General features: G+C 48.7%; 2 protein-coding genes across 13 annotated transcripts in view; one reads left to right on the forward strand and one right to left on the reverse strand.

Moving 5' to 3' along the window:
- On the forward strand, positions 1-15671 carry MAPK15 (mitogen-activated protein kinase 15). 6 transcript variants are annotated; one of them, XM_072602575.1, is made up of 15 exons: positions 1-259; positions 1911-2009; positions 2141-2170; positions 3614-3704; positions 3841-3971; positions 4417-4580; positions 4845-4984; positions 5321-5378; positions 9675-9812; positions 10402-10507; positions 10955-11186; positions 11496-11614; positions 12770-12904; positions 13267-13418; positions 15143-15671. In XM_072602575.1, the coding sequence occupies exons 1-15, from the start codon at positions 197-199 to the stop codon at positions 15216-15218; spliced, it is 1734 nt and encodes a 577-aa protein (XP_072458676.1). In that variant the 5' UTR covers positions 1-196; the 3' UTR covers positions 15219-15671. The 6 variants fall into 6 exon arrangements, with proteins under 6 accessions (XP_072458676.1, XP_072458675.1, XP_072458678.1 ...); XM_072602574.1 differs by lacking the exon at positions 15143-15671 and adding an exon at positions 14713-15097; XM_072602577.1 differs by lacking the exon at positions 15143-15671 and adding an exon at positions 13666-13818.
- Positions 15249-19805, reverse strand: part of FAM83H (family with sequence similarity 83 member H) — a 35533-nt gene continuing 30976 nt past the window's right edge. For all 7 annotated transcript variants that reach the window (XM_072602567.1, XM_072602572.1, XM_072602568.1 and 4 more), the window contains one exon: positions 15249-19594. In XM_072602567.1, coding sequence (XP_072458668.1) covers positions 16546-19594 — 3049 coding nt within the window. In that variant the 3' untranslated portion in view covers positions 15249-16545. The remainder of the gene's footprint in view (positions 19595-19805) is intronic.

Raw genomic sequence — 19805 nt, forward strand, 5'->3', positions numbered from 1 at the left:
GGGGGACTGGGCCAAACTGGAGGCAGGGGCCGGGCTTCCCCGCGCTCGATCCTCGGATTGGCCCAGACTCCGGCACCGGCGCAAGCGCAGCCCTGCCTCTGGTTTCCACAGCAACGAGTTCAACAGCTGAGGAAAGGGAAGAAAGGAGAAGTGGACCTGAAGGGAAGGCAGCCGAGTAACGGGGCGTCCTGCAGCCATGAGCGAGGTGGACGAGCACGTGTCCCAGCGCTACCACATCAAGCGGCGGCTCGGGAAGGGGGTGAGAGACCCAGTTCTGGGGGAGCCCCTGGTGTGTGAGCAAAGACACAGCTGGACCTGTCCCCGAGGAGACCCAGGGTGGGGCCCCTGTCTGAGAAGAAGACATCCCCTCCTGGCCTCAAGGGGCCACACCCTGGGGAGCCTCCTTTCTGAGGAAGAGATACACCCCCTCCTGTTTTCATGGGGCCCCAGTGTCTGAGAGGAACTCTGGGAGACACAGCCCTGGCTGTCCTCAAGGAGCCTTATGATCTGAGAGGGACCCAGAGTCCCCCCTCCTCCCCTCCTTAAGGAAATTCCTGCTGTAAGAGGAAAATTTACCCCCTCCGGTCCTCAAGGGGCCCCCTGATGTGAGAGAGACCCAAGACTCCGACCTCAGGGTGCCCCCTGTCTGAGGAGACACACCTCCTCCTGTCCTCAAGGGACCTCCTGATCTGAGGGGGACTCAGAACCCCCACCCTCAAGAAAATCCCTGATGTGAATGGAAGAAACACCCCCTGCCTATCCTGAAGGGAACCCTTGATCTGAGGAACATCCAGGGCCCTACCCACAGTGACCCCTTTGTCTGAGGGGGAAACACAACCCTGCCTGGCTTCTCTAGTCTGTAGGGGACCCAGAGGCCTGTTAAGGAGATCCTAGTATAAGGGAAAGATGCAGCCCTTCTGTATCTTAAGGAGCCTCTGGTCTGTGAGAGACCCAGGGGCCTACCCTCAGGGAGCCTCCTGCTTTCAAGAAACAAAGGGTCTGTAGAAAACTGAAAGACTTGCCCACAGAGAGCTTTCTACTTCAGCGGGTAACAGCCTTGAACTGTCCTATGATCTAAGGGAGTCTATGGATTCAGGACTCTACCCTCAGGGAACTCCCATTCTGAGAAGGATGAACAACCTGCCTGTACTCAAGGGTCCTCTGGTCTATGAAAGTCTCAGGGTCTTGCCCTCAAAGAGCCCTCTGTCTGAAGTGGTCATTGAGCACCCAGGGCCCTGCCCTCAGGGAGCCCCTGGGCCTGGCCTGCAGGAAGACATCGGGTTTGTCTCCTATCTGTCCTCAAAGAGCTTCTGGTCTTTGGAACACTCAGGAATGAGTGTCTGAGAGGAAGACATACACTTACCTGTCTTCATGGAGCTTCTGGTCTTTGAGGGCAGAGGGGCCAGGCCCTACTCTCAGCTCCTAGTCTGAGGGAGAGACTCAGTACTATTCAGTTTGAAACAGAGGAGACGTGACATTGAGACAAGAAAAGGGCACTGTAGCAGATTATATAGTATCCAATAAGTATAAATGTAGCACCAAGGTATTTTGCTTTTTACAATGGAAAAGAATGCAAATGCATTACATTATGCAATGTAATATCACATGTCAGTTTTGCCCCATTGGGTCTCTCTACATACTTAGGGTCATGTGGAGGTCTCTGGCTAAGCCTTGGTACTAACCTGGGCCCCTTGATCTAGGACAAACTAGAGTTGGGTGCTGAAGAACAGGTATGATAGTAATTGTTAGAGAAGGGGTAAGGAATGGATGTTAAGCAGACCCGCCACCAGCATCAGCATGTGGAGAGGACAGAGGTCAGGGATGAGACCATCCTAGCTGGGGAGCACCCCTGGCCACCCCTACCTTCCAGGTCCTATGGAAAGGAAAAGGTTTGGTTTCTGCTCCCCCAGGCCTATGGCATCGTTTGGAAAGCTGTAGATCGGAGGACAGGAGAAATTGTGGCCATCAAGAAGATCTTTGATGCCTTCAGAAACAAGACAGATGCACAGGTGAAAGGAGCAATGGAGAAGTAGAAATTTGGAGGAGAGGGAAAGGTGATGGTAGAAGGGGCAGACTTGTTGGGGAAATGAGATCAATAATATCACATACCACTAGCAATGCCCTTTGTGTTTTATTACAGAGAACATTCAGAGAAATCATGTTTCTCCAGGTGAGCAACTACGATATGACATGACCTAGCCTCATGCTGACAGCACTCCTTAGACACATAAATACTGCCCCAGGTTCATGCTTACTTGGATGAACTTGTGATCTCACTGATAATGGGTACTCTGTCCAGTGGTTCAGACTTATTTGTAGCGAATCAAACTCAGCTCTATATTAAAGGCCTCTTAAGGGAAAATCTAGTGTAGGAGGGAGCCATCTCTGCTTCCATGAGAGTCTGGCCTTACAAAATCATAAAATTTCAGAATTAGAAGAGAACTCAGTGGTTACCTAATCCATCAAATACCCTTCTACAACTAGCAGATTTCCAGATTTTACTTGACAACTGCTGTGCTTTAGAAGAATCCATTTAGCAGCTGTGTGGAGGAGAGGCTGAATATACATTCATATGAAGAAGACCTGGGGGACTTAGTGGATTGCAAACTCTCTAGTGAGGTGAAAACCAAATATGCTAACAAGATCTTAGACTGTATGAAAAGAATCAAAAATGAGACGATGAGTCTACCGTACTTCACCTGGCCAAACCACAGCTGGAACAATGTTCAACACCACATTTTCAAAGGATATTGACAAATTGGAGTGCATCCAAAGAAAGGCAACTAGATTGATGAAGGGAACAGGGAACCATGCCATTTCAGGACTGGTTGAAGGAAATGGGAATTTTTGCCTAGAAAAGAAAGGGCTGGAGCATGATGTTTGTTTTCAAGTATGTGAGAGGTTGTCATATGAATGAGGGACCAGTTTCCTTTAACTTAGCTCCAAACAAAAGAAATAGGAATTAGGTAGAATTTCTTGGGAAACAGCTCAGTTTTATGTAAGGAAAATCATCCTTACATAAGTGAAGTGTTCAAAAGTGAAATGAGCTGCTCCAGGAAGGATCCTTCCTCTTCCTTCAGATTAGAGAAATGCTTATTGGAGATTTTGTAAAGTAGAAGTGACCAGCAGGCCATACATGGACCACAACACTCCTGTGGCCCGAACCAAATTAAAATGTAATTGGGAATTATTTAACAAAATAAAAGTACAATAGAACGTAGATATCATTATATTTCAAAACTCAGTAAATATGCAGCCCACGGAGATACTTGTGTACAGAGTAGTACACTGTTTCTATTTAACACCCTTGTAGTAGAAGGCATTCTTCCTAGATGAGACTAGATGATATGTCAGGTTCCTTCCCACTCTGAGATTGTGTGATTCTATACTTTGTATATGCAGTATATAGATTCTCTGCAAAGTATGTTAGAGACTACTTTCCTTAAAGGAACCCTTCTACAAGGGACCTCGAGAATGACAAAAACTGGAACCAAGGAAGACTCCTAATTGACTTGTCACCTTGCCCCTGAGCAAGAAAGCCAGATACACTCTGGACTACCAGGTCAGTGTCAGCCAAGCCTTTATGTAGCTCTTCCTGACCTTTCACCCTCAGGAGTTTGATAATCATCCCAACATCATCGGGCTTCTGAATGTCATCAGGGCAGAAAATGACAGGGACATTTACCTAGTATTTGAATCCATGGGTGAGTGAGTTCCCTTTCCCTCATGCCCTGAATTTGTATACATAGGTGAGTAAATCCTTATGTTCTAATATTATCTCATTATCCACCCCCCAAACTCCCACTCCTCTGACCACCGAGCCCCGTATTTCCCCTGCAGACACAGACCTGCATTCTGTCATCCGGAAAGGGAACCTGCTGAAGGATATTCATAAGTGTTACATCCTTTACCAGCTCCTACGTGCAACCAAATTCATTCACTCAGGGAATGTCATCCACAGAGACCAAAAGGTGAAAAATCCCAGATCCTATCCATTCCCTTCCACCTTCTCCCCACTCTTCTTACGGACAACCTGCTTCATCAGGCCCCTTCATCACTGATTCCCTCATGATCCTCACTGACTCTTACCTACCCTAAGGTCCTTACACCTAACAAAAAAAGGAAGAGGCAAGGTTTCCTGTAACATAAAATTCTAGATTTTTCCTACCATCTCAAAAATAAAACACTCTTCCAAAAGCACATAACACTCATCTATCATGTTTTTCCCATCAAGTTCCTCAAACCATCCTATTCCTCTCACTTTTTCCTAGAATCCTCATTTTTAATCTCAAGGTACCCACACTACCCCCAAAAGGTCCAAGTCATCATTTCTTTGGTCCTCACGCCTCCCCCATAACATTACAACAGTTTTCCAAACCTTCACATATACACACTTAAACTTCCCATACCCCTTAGCCCTCCAATGTTCTTCTGGATGCTGATTGTTGTGTAAAACTCTGTGACTTTGGCCTTGCACGTTCCCTGAGTCAACTTCATGAGGAACCAGGGAATCCAGCTCTGACAGAGTATGTGGCCACACGCTGGTACCGAGCCCCGGAAATCCTGTTGTCTTCACACCGGTAATGGGGGACGTGGAGAAACACCAGGAAAACAGGGATAGGGAGGTGGGCAGCTACTTTCATACTGGGCCCTAAAGATACTTCTGTCTTCCTACCCTTCACACCTAGAATTTCCTCACCCCACTTTTGTTCAAGACCTGTCCTTTCTCCCTGCCACCAATCCTGGGCTTGCCTTTATTTTCACCCCACCTCCCCATTGCATCCCCATCTTCACCTCATTTTCCTGTCTCATCCTAGGCATATCTTTACCCCCTGATCCTACAGGTACACACAGGGTGTGGACATGTGGAGTTTGGGCTGTATCCTGGGGGAGATGCTGCTTGGGAGACCTTTGTTCCCAGGAACTTCTACCCTCAACCAGCTTGAGCTAATCCTGGCAGCCATCCCAGCCCCAAACAAAGAAGGTGAGTGCTGACTGACTAGTGGTCCAGCCATGTTAGTATGTAATCACTGAGTAACTTAACATTTCCCTGTCCTTTGAGGCCTAACCAGAGAGGGTGAAATTGAACAGGGAACTATCCATCCTGGCCCCAGCTAAAAAGAGGCTGATTGATATTTGGCAGGGCCAGGGCAGGGGAGTGGGGGGAATCTCCCTAGCCCCTACAGAGTGGGGAAGAGTGACCAGGGTGGGATTCTACTCCTGGCCAGAGGAGGCGATTTCCCCCAGGATCACTTTTGAGCCCCTCTTCCTCCACTGTTTGCCCACTTTCATTCCATTACCTTCTGCTCTTTTGATCCAGACTTCCTGGCCATTGGCTCAGACTACAGTGCTTCTGTCCTCCAACGCATGGGCTCCCGGTAAGTGTGAGTCTGAAGGGAAAGGGTTTCAGTAGAACTAATGCTTATTTTATCTTCATGATACATTGGGATCCGTCACTCAGTGGTAGATATAGAAAGTAACTCTAAACATTGTGGCCAAAATGATCACTGAAATTAGAGGCTGCTGGTAAGAGACTTTGATGAAACATGCATCTCCATGGCATTTCTCAAACAAAAGAATCCCCAGCTGGATTCCTGCTACCAGTACTGGGTAACTTTTCACTACCCACTCTGCAGAGTATCAAAAGAATTTTGATTTATCCTCCAGAGACCCTGACTTGGCCATCACAGCCTTTTTCTCTTCCTCCTTCTCTTCTTCCTCCTCTTTCCCCTCCTCTTCTCCTTTTCCTCCTCTACTCCATTCTCCTCCTCTTTCTCCACCCCAGCCTCTTACCTGCCTCCTTTGGTGGCACTATTTCTCATACCAACATTCGCAACTATATTTGACTATAATATTAGTGAATCTTGAAGTATGTTTCAGTTACAATTCCATGTTTTTTCAGTGCCTAATACATAAAAGGAGCTGTGTAGATACTAGAGTTAAAAAAAGATAGGATATTGTTCTGTCCCTGTTCTCTGGGAGTTTAATCTATTAGAGGGATGACCCTCAGGTATTACAGTTTATCTGTGTACAAGGAAGAGTGTACTGGGAACACTGGAAAGATTTAGACAAAATACTTTAAGAAAAACTTGAGGAAAGTAAACTCTAAAAGCCTAAGGGTGGCCCCTCAATTAAATCTCAAAGGAAGAGAATTTTTAACCAGTGGAGAAGAGAAAGGAGAACATTCTCTGGTGGAGTTTGTGGTGATACACAGAGGTCAAGATCAGTTTAGTTTGACTACAACACAGAGTGTGCCAAAGGGAATAAACCAACTCATTCAGTGTTGTGTTTAATGGTTAAACCCATTAGAAGCAATATTTATCACTTGTATCAAGCAGCAGCTTAGAGGATGGTTTCCTGAACTAGAGATCTTGCTATCCAACTAAATGTCCCAATTTAGCACAAGAATTCTTTAAACATCCTTCCTAAAGCTTCCAGAGAATTCTAGATAATTATTTCAGGCTAGAAAGCTTATATTAAAGTTACAAATAAAAAACAGGTAGTTTCTCTAACAAGAAGGGAAAACAAATTAATGATATATTTTGTGATGTAAAGTTCTAACTGTAACATACAGCTTCATTAAATCTAGGATGAGATATAGGCATACAAAGATTCAAGAAAAAGCCAAGTATGAAAACAAAGCTAATTGTACAATAAAAATTGTTAACATCAGCTGGAACCTGATAGCAGTAATTCCAAATGTTTTGTGTTCTAAGAACCCCTTTCAACAACAACAACAAAAATGTGTTGTGAACCCCCAGGACCATTTAATATGCTACTCAGAATATTCTGCAATGAATTACTGTTTAAGGCAATTTTAAAGAATTTTAGTGAAAAACTTGTTGGATGATCATTGTGACCACCCAAAGGATTCATGAACCACTAAATGACATCCACTTCCTTATAATATCTGTCAGTACTGGTATATAGGCAATTTGTTCCTTTAATGGTAGAGGCCTTTCAAATAAGCATTAAGCTTTTCTTACTTTTTTATTTCATTTGTCCATAAATTTGAGAGACTAATTCAGTTTTAATAAGTGTATTTAGGAAAGGGAAATCATGTGAAATAAAGAGAGCAATATCAAAAAAGTTTCAAAAGATAGGTTGGAGGCAGATTGTGGAAAGCCTTAAATGCCAGACTAAAGAATTTAGATTTTAAAAAGCCGCTGGAGGCCTTTGAGCAGAGACTGATATGGTCGAGACTGTGCCTTAGCAAGATTATTTTAGCATTTTTGTCAAGGATGAATTGAGGTAGAGAAAAATCCTGACATAGGGAAACCAGTTAGGAAGCTTTTATGATATTCTAGGCAAGAGGTTATGAGGATTACCACCAGGGTGCCAATTACTTTACAGTTGAATTGAAAAAAATCCTAGACATTCTTTGCCTCCTAGAATGTCCTTGGGTTGATGGTGCTTTGGAGCACCTCAGGGGCTTTCTGCAAGGCCTTTGTTATAGGTTACTGTTTCATGTTTTAAGAATTTATCTATAAGCATTGAATCTTTGAGGGATTCGAGAGGAAGAGATATTTAAAAGGAGCATTGTGAGGAATGTGGTAAGGAATCAACAGGAGAAAGTGAAAAGTGTTTGTTCAAATAGAGCCAAGATGAGTTTTTAATGGTTCTGATCAGTAACCTTGACACTCACTAACCATCATGCAAAGAAAAGTAAATGATCCATTTTCCTAGAATTAGAGATTAGTGTGGAAGTTTTGAGGGGAGCCCCATGACCAAGCTCAGAACCTCCCCTAGGCAGAGAGCTGATGAAGTTCAAGGGAACCCATTGGGGTGGGGGTGGATGGGGAAGTCATTGAGGCAGCCTGGAGAGTGTCCTAAAGATCTGTAGACAGTGACCAAAAAAAGCTGGGAGAACAGGCAGGAATTTTAGTAAAAGAATAGTGAAGAGATGGTAGGAGACAGCACATAAAACATGCATATATGTACATATGTATGTACATACATATACACATATATGTACATATGTGTGTATACATATACACATATATGTTAGGGAATATGTTGGAGGTAGGAGAATTCTCACTGCTAGGCACAGCTCATGTAAGGGTATACAAGGTGTCCTTGGTTCTGGACATTGCCATTTGTTATTGGGAAGATAATCTGGCAGCAGTATGTATGCCAGGTGGGTTATAAACAGGGAGAGAATATGAGAGATTCCCACTGATGGGACAGAATATAGGAATCTAATAAGATGAAATTTAAAAGAGGTGTCACTACACTTGGATTCAAATTCAGTTCAACAAGTATGTATTCTGCACCTGCTATATGCATTGGGGATACATTGACAAAAGTATAACCTGCCCTTGTGGAGTTTTTATTCTATTGGAAGAAGGAGGAAAAAGTCACCTTTGCAAGTATCAGATGCGAAATATATGAGGAGACAGCATTTCACCTGAATAAGATCTGGGAGATATGGTAGCAAAGCTGCATGAATACAGACATAGTGTCTAGAGCTAGGGAGGGGTTGGTTCCTTTGGACTCTGCCCTGGTCAGGTTGCATCTTGTGAGCACATATTGTCCTCAATTCTGAGATATTGATAAGCTGGAAAGAGTCCAGAGTAGAGGGCCAGGATGGTGAAGAATCTTGGAACCTTGCCATACGAGGATCCGTTGAAAGAACTGGGGATATTTTGCTTGAAAAAGAGAAAACAGCAGGGACATGATAGCTGTCTTCAGGTATTTTAAGAACTATGATGAGGAAGAAGGATTCATTTTATTCAGTCTGGCCCCAGAGAACAGAACTGTGAGTTGCAAAGAGGCAAATTTAGGTTTAACACAAGGGGAAACTTCCAAACCAGGAAAGCTGTTCTACTGAAGTAGAATGGCCAGCCTGGGGAGGGAGTGGCTCCCCCTCAGTGCAGACTGTCTTCAGGCCTAGGTGGATAACCTGGTGATAGGTGGGAGGGAGAGGGGGTTTTCAATCAATTAGAGGTTGGACTAGATAGATAGCTTCTGAGGTTCCTTTCAATTCAGATTTTGTGATGTGATTCCTGATGCAGATCCTAAATTCACTTGGCATCTGTCATATTCATTACCCCACTAATTCTCCAGGATTCTTTCCCTCCCTCTCACCTTCCTTCCCATTCTTCTCTCCCTCTCCCTCCTGCCTTACTGTCTTCACCACTTTCTTCCCCTCACTTCTCTCTTCCCTTTTCTCCTTCCCTTCATTTTGCTTTTAACCTTGTTCTCCAGGTCATTGTAATTGAGTTTTTTATTCCTTTTCCAGTCTTCTTTTTGTCTTCCTACTTTCACCCTAACTTAGATCTCTCTAGGGTCCAATCCTGACCAAGGACTACAGGCCCTTCTCCCTACTCATCTTTTAGGCTTTGTTCTGTTGCATGGAGCAGATTAGACACACTCCACGAGCTGGGATTCCTGGGTTCAAGAGAACCCCAAGATTTATCAAGGCCTTTCCCACTCTGAGCTTCAGTTTCTTCATCTGTCTTTCCACTGCCTACCTTGGGTGGTTGTAAGGAAAGCACTTTGTAATTATCAGTGCACAGTAGAACTGTGAGTTATTCATCATCCCTGGAGCTAAGCTGCCATTGCCACAGCACTGGATCCCTCTGGGGTTAGAAGGCACAGTGAGGGAAAGCAGAGCTCCCACGTATGGGACAACAAAGTGACCAGAGTATGGTGAGATGATCACTTGCCTCCAGGCAGCTACTGACCCTGGACTCCCGCCTCCCACCATCCACTCCTCCTGAGGCCCTGGATCTGTTGCAACGACTCCTGGTGTTTGACCCTGAGAAGCGGCTGACAGCAGATGAGGCTCTGAGGCACCCCTACGTGAGGAGGTGAGGAGAGAGCAGGGGTAGTTAAGGGAGGCCCTGGGGGTAGCTGACAGTAAAAGGCCAGGAGCGAGTGTGAGGCCCCAGGTCAGGCTGACAATGGAGAGAGGCAGGGAAAGGGAAGGCTAGCACCAAGGAGCTAAGGATGGGGGAGAGTAAGAGGGAACAGAGATGGAGAGCAAGATTGATAAGTTCCCAGATAAGGCTGATGACAGGGATGGAAGAAAGAAGAGAGGCCAGGATTGACTAGGGAGGGGGAGATCAATCCAGGCTAAGCTGACAGTGGGCAACAGAGAGAGTGGAGGCCAAGGTTGGTTGAGGAAGGGAAGATGAAGTGACTCTCTTGGTGTGATGCTGATGAGTTGATGATAAAGGAGACTGGGTTGAGAGGATTCCCAGATAAGACCAGCCGCAACAGCAGGTTAAGATGAAGAGATAACCAGAGAACTCTTTACCCAATACTGGCCCTGGAGGGAAACTGTCCTAGCTGCACCCCTTCTCTGTGTGAATGGAGAAGTGGCGGTATAGGAAGAGCTTCCCAGGTGAGCAGTAGATAGCATCCACCTCTAAGTTTCTCTCCAACCTCTGACTCCAGATTCCACTGTCCAGACAAGGAACCAGCCCTGGAGCACAAAGTGATCCTGCCCGTGGATGATGGAGTGCAGCTCTCTGTGGTGGAGTATCGCAACCGGCTGTACAAGGTGACCTCCAGGAGCCTCTTCCTCCTTCTCTGTCATATACACAAGTTTACACATGTACTCACACATACATGCACATATACATGCATATACGTACATGTGTGCACAAAGAACCTAGATGTACATGTGTGCACAAAGAACCTAGATGACAGGTACTTTGGATTCCCCTGGTCATCTTTCTGTCAAGTGTTCTTAGGAGTTCTCTCCTGAATACTCATTAATCCAAATACTCCCTCCCCACCTCAGGCGCGCAGAGTTTGACTTACCTGAGTATCACTCCCTAATTCATTCTCACTCCCTCACTCCAGGGACTCCTTCACTGTAGATTCTACACACATATGAGTTAATCCCTCAGCCGAGATATTTCCTTCAACCCAGATAACCCCTTACCCAACAATGGCCGGCTTTGAATACTTGCCAGAGGGACTCTGAGATGTCCCCTTCCCGTAGATGATCCTAGAGCGAAGGGCAAACAGTCGGCTTCAGAGGCTGCAGATTCGGAGTGAAGCCCTGGGGGACCTTCTCAGGTCAAGCTCTGTGCCCCTGCCCTCCCAAAAGGATCCCCTCCTGCAGAACTCTGAGCCAGCCCAGACCCCAGGGGAACCTCGAACCTCTGCCCTGAGGGAATGTCGTTCACAAATCCCTGGATCCAGGCCACAGAGTGAACCCTCTCCTTGCCATGGTATGTGACCTCTGACCCTATCTCCTAATATGTGACTTCTGATCTTGCTTTATGTGTGACCCTGAATCCCCCTCCCACCCCAAATGACATGTGACTCCTTGACCCTTCAGTGTATGATGCCTGATCTGAATCCATGGTAAATTATCCATTACCCAACCCCCTCCCCACACCAGTGTTATAAACGCTTTACTTCACCGTGGTGTTTGATCCCCTGCCCCAAATCCACACAGTTATAACTCTAGACCTCACAAAGGTGTAGGACTCTAACACTCACCATGATATGTTCCTTCCCTCCCATCCCAAACATAGATGCCCTTGGTCCCCAGCAGGGGTCAGCACCCTCCATTTGGGCACAATATCGAGGTTTCTCAGGAAAAAGGGGACAGTCATTTTGGGGCGATGCTCGCACTCTCACTGGCCCCCCTGGGGTAAGTTTATTCATTTCTAATCAACTTACACCTGCTACATACAGTGCCAGGGGTTAGGAAGGCACAGGAAGAATGAGTTCCCTGCCTTCTGGGACCTCACAGTGTAATCTGACCACACGTGTCCCCAGAGAAGAAAAAAGAACGTGGTCAGTTGGTGAAGGGCAAATTGAGGACAGTGTGAGACCCAAGGGAGGAAAGCTCACTTCCATTTGGCCTTAAGTGGAAGACAGGGAAGGCTTCATGGAGGAAATGGCAGCAGGGCAAGGCCTCGGCAGAATGGGGGGCTGCAGCAGGCAGAGATTGGGGCTGAAATGTCTTAGGAGATGCACAGACGTGGCAGGGGCAGGCAGTATAAGAGCCTAGTCAGGAGTGGTCCAGAAAGTGTGTAAAGGAAGAGAATGAAGGCGAGAAAGGGGGGTGGGATCCAAAGTGAGCAGGGCCTGACGTGCAAGGCTGAGAAGGTATGTGTTCTCCCACAGAGCAACAGGCAGCCAAGGAAGGGACAAGGTCAGATCTGGCCTGAGGTCTGAAGGAGCAGCTCTCAGAAGGGTGGTGGGAGTAGGAGAAACTGAGAGAAAAACAGTGTGAAGGTGGTTACAGTGCAAGAGAAAGAGGTGGATGCAAAAGCTGCACTAGAGAGAGAACCAACAGTATTGGCTGCTGATGGGATTATGGGGTGAGGGAGAAAGATAAGTAAGTCCAGGAGGACTCTGAGGAGGAAGAGGAGGAGGAGGGGATCACCAACCAATTTAAGAAATTAAGAAGAGGTTTTGGAGGGAAGATTTCAGTCTTAAACATGTCAAGGTGAAGGATATCCATGTGGAGATGTCCAGCAGGCATTTGGAAATAGGGCTTGGGGGTTCCAGAGAGAGATGGAAGCTGGGGAGGCAAGTCTGGGAATCATCCGCATTGAAGGGAAAAAGTAGAAAGGACAATGGAGGACAGAGCCATGAGGCACTGGGGACACAGGAGAGTGAATCAGCATGTCCAGACTGTCTCCTTCCTTGTCTGGCCACCTCCTGGGCTCCCCTTAGTCCCTCCGCCTTTCATTCTTATTGCTGCAACCCTGATGTGCCCCCTCTCAGGATATGACCACTCACTGAGGGCAATAATCCTGTCAGCACCAGTCAGTGGGTAACCTGTCTCTGTTTTTAGGAGAAGCCAGGTCTCAGGTGGGCCATGCCTACCTCCTCCCTCACTGCCCAGGCGGCAGCTGCAGTGACCAACCAGGTGCTAACACGAAAGAACAGTTCCCTGATGGGTGTGATGACTTCCACAAGCGCCAGGCTGGTGAGGGAGACCAGAGACAGAGTACTACCACTTTTCAGACACAGACTCTCCCTCCACAGGCTTTAGCTGCATTTTCCTAGACATTAAGAAGTCAGAGAACCTGGGTGTGAATCCCATGTGATCTTGACCAAGTCACTCATTCATCCTTTCTGAGTTTTAGTTCCTTATAAAATGAGGTGATTAGAGTAGATGATCCCTAAGGTCCCTTCTCTCTCTGAATCTATCCTTCCCCTGACACTAGACATCTCTCCCCCTAGCAATGACTGTCCCTCTTCCCTGAAATCATTGTCATTTTCTCAACATTAACTATCCACTCCTGAGTCTGATCCCCTCTTCCCCCATGAATTCTTGTTTCCTCCCAGATCTCTCGCCTGCCCCCTGGCCCCACTCAAGATGCTCGAACTCTCCTGCGGCCTGCAAGGAGGATGTTCCAGTCCTCTGCCTCCCAGGGGACTATGGGGGCAGCTAAGGCCTCCCTAGGAGGTTATTCACAGGCCTATGGAACCATCTGCAGGTCAGCCCTGTATGGTCTGCCCCTCTCTTACTCCTCCTTCCATCCCCAATCCCATGTACCTCCATCCTGATTCCCTTCTAGATACATCCTAACTTTTAATCCCTATGTACTTCTTCCAGCCCCTGACTAGTCCCTATTTGCCCCTCAGAGATTTCCCATCTGCTTCACCCCATGGACTTCCCTCACCTGATCCCCTGAACCCTCCTGAACCCTCACTGAAGCTCCCTTACCCATACACTTCCTACAGGTAGGAAACTTCCTCTGAGTCATCCTCTCCGACTCACTCAATAGGGTCTCTGGCTTGAGGAATGTTTGGCTTCAGCCATTAGGAGTCTGTCCCCTTTACCTTTCCCACAAACACCAACAATTTATTCTCAACAATAAAGTCTGATTTTCTGTATGGCTTGGTATTCCTCCAGCATAGGGAGTTGAGCTCTCTCAATCCCCAACCTTCCTCTTCCTACCCTCTGCCCAGGACTGTATGTCTGAGTGATAGTCTATCTGATCATGTGTCTTTTGCCAGGTCTTTTGCATGATACCACATACAAATGCATTATGACCATCTTTTTATTGCTATTGCTGCCCACATGCAGCAGCGTGTGTCTCACAGGAGGCTTGAGGTTTCAGACTCCAAGGGGTTATTGAATCTTGGGGCTGGGCCTCAGCTCTGCAGTGTATCAGTGGGATACTAACTGGGGCATTCATTGTGGGGAAGGGTTCATCAGGTATCCAGAGGTCTGGAAACATATCAAAGACCAAAAAACTTCACTGAATCAGTGGGACATACAGACACCTGTGTGATGATCTGAATGGTAGAAAGTTGGAGTAAATGGGGGAATCAGTTGTGCAAGACTGGGCTGCTTTTTCCCTGGCATTTTCACCGGGGCTGGCTGACCTCCAGCCCTGGAAACAGCTATTCCAAAGCAGTGGCTTTTACAGTCATTTGGTGGCAGGGAGATAATCAGGCAGCTTTTCAGGCCTGGTGTCAAAAGAAGCTCCTCATCACAACCTGGCAAAGCCAGCCCACACCTGAGACTTCCTTATCCCATGTTGGGCACATCATGTGTTTGGGCCCCTGGCCCTGTCCAAATGTATGCTGAGCAGAAGGGAAAACTGTGTGCAGAAAGGGCCATAGGATGGGGATAAGTGGACCTTTCTTAAATGGAGTGACTCCCACCAACCTCATAATAGAAGGCAGAGAAAGAAAAGATGGTGGAGGAAGTCAGAAACTGTTTAACTCTTGGAAGGGACTCTGTCAGGCTCATTCCCACCCCAACCTTCATTCTCTTCCCAGGGTCTCTCTTCTTCCTTGGTCCCCTGAGAAAAAGGCACAGATTTATGAGGTGCAGCCACTCCCTGGTCTCCCACCTCAAAGCAAAGTATTTCCTTCTCCTGTTGCCTGCTAAAGAGGCAGCCTGGTCCGGGGAAGAAGCAATAGCCTAATGGCCAAGAGACCTGGGTCCCAGCCTGGTCAGTGCAGGCAGGCATGGAGCCCACTAGGGGCTGGCTCTAAGGGATCTCAGCGATTGTAAACTACAAACGAAGAAGTAGGAAATAAAAAACGTGACAGTCATTGATCTCTGGTCTGAGCTCCCTGCCTTCCTCATACCTTTTTTCTCCTTCAGTTGGCCCTGCCCATACCCTGCACATACCTTGTAGGACAAGGCACAGGCCCACACAGGTGCTAACGTTGGTCTTATGTGTGATTCATCTCTATGTCATAGGAATCCCAGACTGACTCCATCTCAGTCCTGTTTCATACTCCTTCTAAGAGACATTCCTGACATGATGTTTGTATAGTTGTGAAGAATCTGGGACTCCAAAGCCAGGTTTAATAAATTCAAGTCTAATTTATTGATGCAGCAAATTAGTCTTCCCTCATCCCTCCCTCTCTCACCCCCTGGAGAGGGCCAAGGACACACTGGCAATGGCTCTGTGCATCCCTTCCCCAAGGGGAACTCTCCCAGCATCTTACGTCCGTCATCATAGGTGCCCCTCTTCAACACCCACAGAGGCACGTATCCATCTAAGAATAAGAGAGATGCTAGCTCAGAGCCTCAGACAGCACTGCCCCCCTTTTCTGGAGATAAAACCAGAACCCATATCTCCCCAGGGTCCCCATCCACCCTGCAAATCAACCAGTTTTATTAAGTGCCTGCTGCGTACATGACACAGTACCTGGTGCTGGGAAGACCACCTTCCTTATAAATGCTACAAGATAGGGCTCTCTCTGATCCTAAGACCTCCCCCAGCCCTCACATGTTCCCTTCTCCTTCCCCTAAGCAAGGAAGAACTCCCCTGGGAGCGCACACACACGCGCACACGCACACAGCAAAGATTTTTCCACCCTGTCTCTGTTGGAGAGGCAACTCGGTACAGTGGAAAAGAGCATTAAACAAGGAATCAAGGAAACCTGGTCTCTTGTTCCAGCTCGTTTCCTAGCTGTATAACCTGGAACAAATCATTTCCCCCAGCTCCTTTCCTCCTCTGTAAAAATACCTCAGAAGGCCATTATGAGGATCCAGTGAGACAGTGTGAATACTCTTCATAAATGTAAAGCTCTGGTCAAATGAGGATTTGTTACTTCCAAACTCCTCAGACTGAGAGATGCATTAAAAAGCTGGGAAGAAAGAGAGAGAGAAGGATAGACAGATAGCTAAGCAGGCCAGTGGGGGAAGGGATAGGAGACAGCTAAGCAGGCCAGTGTGTAGAGGTGGGGGTGTACTGAAGGTGTATTGAAAGGCTTTGCAATAAATGAGGATACAGAAAATGAACAGCTGGGCAAACAGACCAATAGAATTGGATGAGCAGATGGGAATAGTCCCCCAAAAAGGTAAAGCCCACATTCCAAAGGCAGTAGCACATCATTGTAGGAATTAGGTCAATCCAGGTGCACTGGACTTGTGAGCACAGTGAGAGTGGGGGTAGTCCACCCCTAGGCAATGATATCCCTCATAAGCCCAAGGGGATATTCTACTCTTCAAGATATAGGCACCCACTCCCCACCCTGTTTAGAGATTTGGCATCTGGCTTGGTCACTGGACCCACAATACAGCTGAGCATGTTAGTGGTAATGTGAGTCAGTGATGGTGACACTCTGGGCAGGAAAGATTGCCAGGGTGTTGGGTCATTTCTTGGTCTTGAAGGTGCCCAAGATCTTGGGCATGAACTTGCCCACCTTGCGATCCCTAGCATCAGCCTCACTTGCCCCAGCCTCACTTGCTCCAGCCTCACCTGCCCCAGCCTCGTCCTTTTTACAGAAGACCTCAAAGCGACTATAGACGCGCTTTTCCTTCCGCATACTCTCCATCTTTCGTAGCAAGGTGTCTCGTTCTTCTAGGCTAGCCGGGAGGGTCCGGCTGAAGCGACTCTGGCCCCCAAAGCTGTCTGAGCGGAAGATGGCTGAACACTTGTCCTTGTCAGACATCTCATGGGCTCGGCTGGCATCCAGGGCAGCAGCAGGTGAGCGGTACAGCTCCGGGCTGCTGTGGGCTGCACCCCCTACCCCAGACCCAGATCCGGCCCCTCCACGATGTTTCTGGCTGTGAGCACTGATCTGCTCTAGTATCACCTTAGTGTCATCTCGAAGGTTACTACTGTAGAGGGCATTAGCTGTGGCAGATGGCAAGCGAGACCTGGAGCCCCGTTCCTCTGCCCCTACCTCTGGACTATCCCCCCGTGAAGGTTGGTGGGGACCCTCAGGCTGCCCATTCTCCTGGGGCCCTAAGAAGCCACCCTCCTCCTCTAGCTTTTTCTCCCCCTTGGGACTCAGTAACTGTTTCAGGCGAAGTGAGCCCTTACGCAGGAACTCCATGGGACTGGGCTCTGGTCGGCCAGCATCTTCCTCCCCGGGGGGCCCTATCTTCTGGGGGTCCCCTGCAAATGTGAGACTACTCTTCCGCTCAGGCACTGGGGGTATGGGACTACTCTTCCGCTCAGGCACTGGGGGTATAGGACTACCCTTCCGCTCAGGCACTGGAGGTAGGGGACTGCTCCGTTGGTCAGGATAGGCTGAGTTGGGGCTTCCCTTCCTCTCAGGATAGGCCGATGTGGGGCTTCCCTTCCTCTCAGGGATAGGTGGCACAGGGCTCCCCTTCCCTTCTGGAAATGCTGATATGGGGCTCCCTCTCCTCTCCAGCACAGGACTCCCCTTCCTCTCTGGATAGGCTGGGGTGGGGCTTCCTTTCCTCTCAGGTGGAGGACTGGCCCTGCTTTGGGGCAGGGCAGCCCTGCCATCAGAGGCAAGAAATCGAGAGGGCAGTCTGTCAGTACCCCGACCCAGGGTGTCAAGGAGCTGGGCGGCACTCAGAGTGGCTGCACCTGGCTGTCTCTCGGCCTCTTCATGCAGCCGACTGGCAAAGGAGTCACGTAGATCTAAAAGGCAGCTCTCGAGGCTACGTCGCTCTCCCCCAGTTCCCCCACTACCTATTCCAGTCTCTTCCCGCCATGACTGTGACACTGCTGCTTTACTAACAGTGAACAAACCACCCGTCCTCTCCTGGTCCCGGTCCCGGTCCCGGTCTCTGTCCCGGGCCGGGCCCTTGTATTTCTCCAGCAGTTCTGCCACCTTGGAGGAGGAGGCTGTCCGCACTGTCTCCCCACCCTCACCCACTGCCTCACTGACTGTCTGCTCCTTTTGGAAGAGCTGTACTTTCTCATTTGTGACCCCAACTCCAGGTCCCTCCTTTTGAGATGAACTGAAAATGACGGAGGAGCGAAGCCGGGAGCTTCTCTGGATCATGGGGTTAACGCGGGAGCGGAATGAGTCCTGCTTGACCAAGCCTGCCCCTTCAGCCACCTCTCGCTCTGGGCCATCCCCCCCACCTACAACCTTTGGGGGAAAGGGCCCCCCAGTCCTGAAAGAGGAGGGGAGCAGGTCCCCAGTGGGTAAGGGATAGCGGCCAGGGGGATCACCCAGGACTTCATCATAGGATTCTGACTCCATGGGGCCAGGCAGACCCTCATCTCCACCCTCAGAGTGGCAGCCACTGAGGTAGGAAGAAATACGCCAGTTGCGTAGCCCTGCCCGGCCCTCAGCCCCACCCTTCCGGCTGGGTTCCATTTCTGGTTCAGCATCTGGTGGGAACCACCGTTGGTCCAAGCTCTGCTTCTGCGTAGGTGATAACTGGCAAAGGAACCTTTGCCCAATGTTAGGGCGCTGTGGGGCACCAGGCTCCAGTCCACGGGGTTCAGGGTCAGAGCCATGTCGGACTTCCCTTGAGGCACTGGATGGCACATAGTCCAGTCGCAGGTGTCCACCAGGGCCTTCAGGGTGAGGGCCAAAGCCTGGCTCTAACTCTGGGAAACGGGGGTTCCCCTCTAATCCATAATCTTCAGAGTCCCCAAAACCAGGACGTCCAGCTCGCAGCTTCTCAAACAAACCCTGAGGCCGGGTAGCTGTGAACTGGGGTTCAAACTGGTAGTGTTGCTGGTAGAGCTGGTCACGGTGAAAGTGGCTGGTCTGAAAGCGGAAGTCATCACCATGGCTAACAAACATCTGACGGGACACTTGGCGGGATGCAGCAAACTTCTCCATGGCTCCATCAGCCAAGGTATGTCTCTTGAAGGCATCCATCTCCAAATGCTTGGCTCGGAGAAAGCCACGAGAGCTGGGGTCCCCACTATTGCCAGCCTCCATTTCCAGGTGTTTGGCACGGAGGAAGCCCCGATTACCAGAGTCTATACCATGCCCCGCTTCCATCTGTAGGTGTTTGGCACGGAGGAAGCCACGAGTGCTGGGATCCCCACCATGGCCAGCCTCCATCTCCATGCCAGGCCGATGTGAGAACATTCTCAGCCCATGCATGTCTCCTGCGCCCCCTGAGTGCCGAAGTAGGTCATCCCTGCGGAAGGCTGACAGAAAGTGACGGTCAGGGTCCAAAAAGGAGGGAAAGCCCAGGCCCTCATCACGTGGTGGAAACAGCAAGTGGGCACGCTTGGGGAAGAAGGACCCTGGTCCTCCCATAGGAGCCCCCATCAGGGGTCCTGCGCCCCCATATGGAGTCAGGGCATAAGTGTCTGCATGGGTCAAGGCCAGGGCCAAGGCCCCAGCTGCAGGGATCAATGGCTCAGACTGGGCAAAGAGGATGCGGAATTCCTCATCAAAGCTGGATACCAGCTCTCCCTGGAACACATGAGCGATGCTCCGATGAATCTTCTCAAAGGACCACATGAAGCTAAAAGGAAGAAGACATAGAGGTCAGGGATGGAGAGGACACTGGAGGAAGAGCAGAGGAAGGGTCCCATAGTGAATCTCCTCAAAGGACTATAAAAAATTAGGAGTATAAGGAGGTAAAAGTTAGTGGAGAGGACACAGAGGTAAATTTAGGGAGAAAGGGGGAAGGTGGAGAGAGTACTCTTGACCCCACAGTCTTTTTTCTTCATATC

The sequence above is a fragment of the Notamacropus eugenii genome, chromosome 4 (genome assembly GCF_028372415.1).
Source record: "Notamacropus eugenii isolate mMacEug1 chromosome 4, mMacEug1.pri_v2, whole genome shotgun sequence".
Lineage (NCBI taxonomy): Eukaryota > Metazoa > Chordata > Mammalia > Diprotodontia > Macropodidae > Notamacropus > Notamacropus eugenii.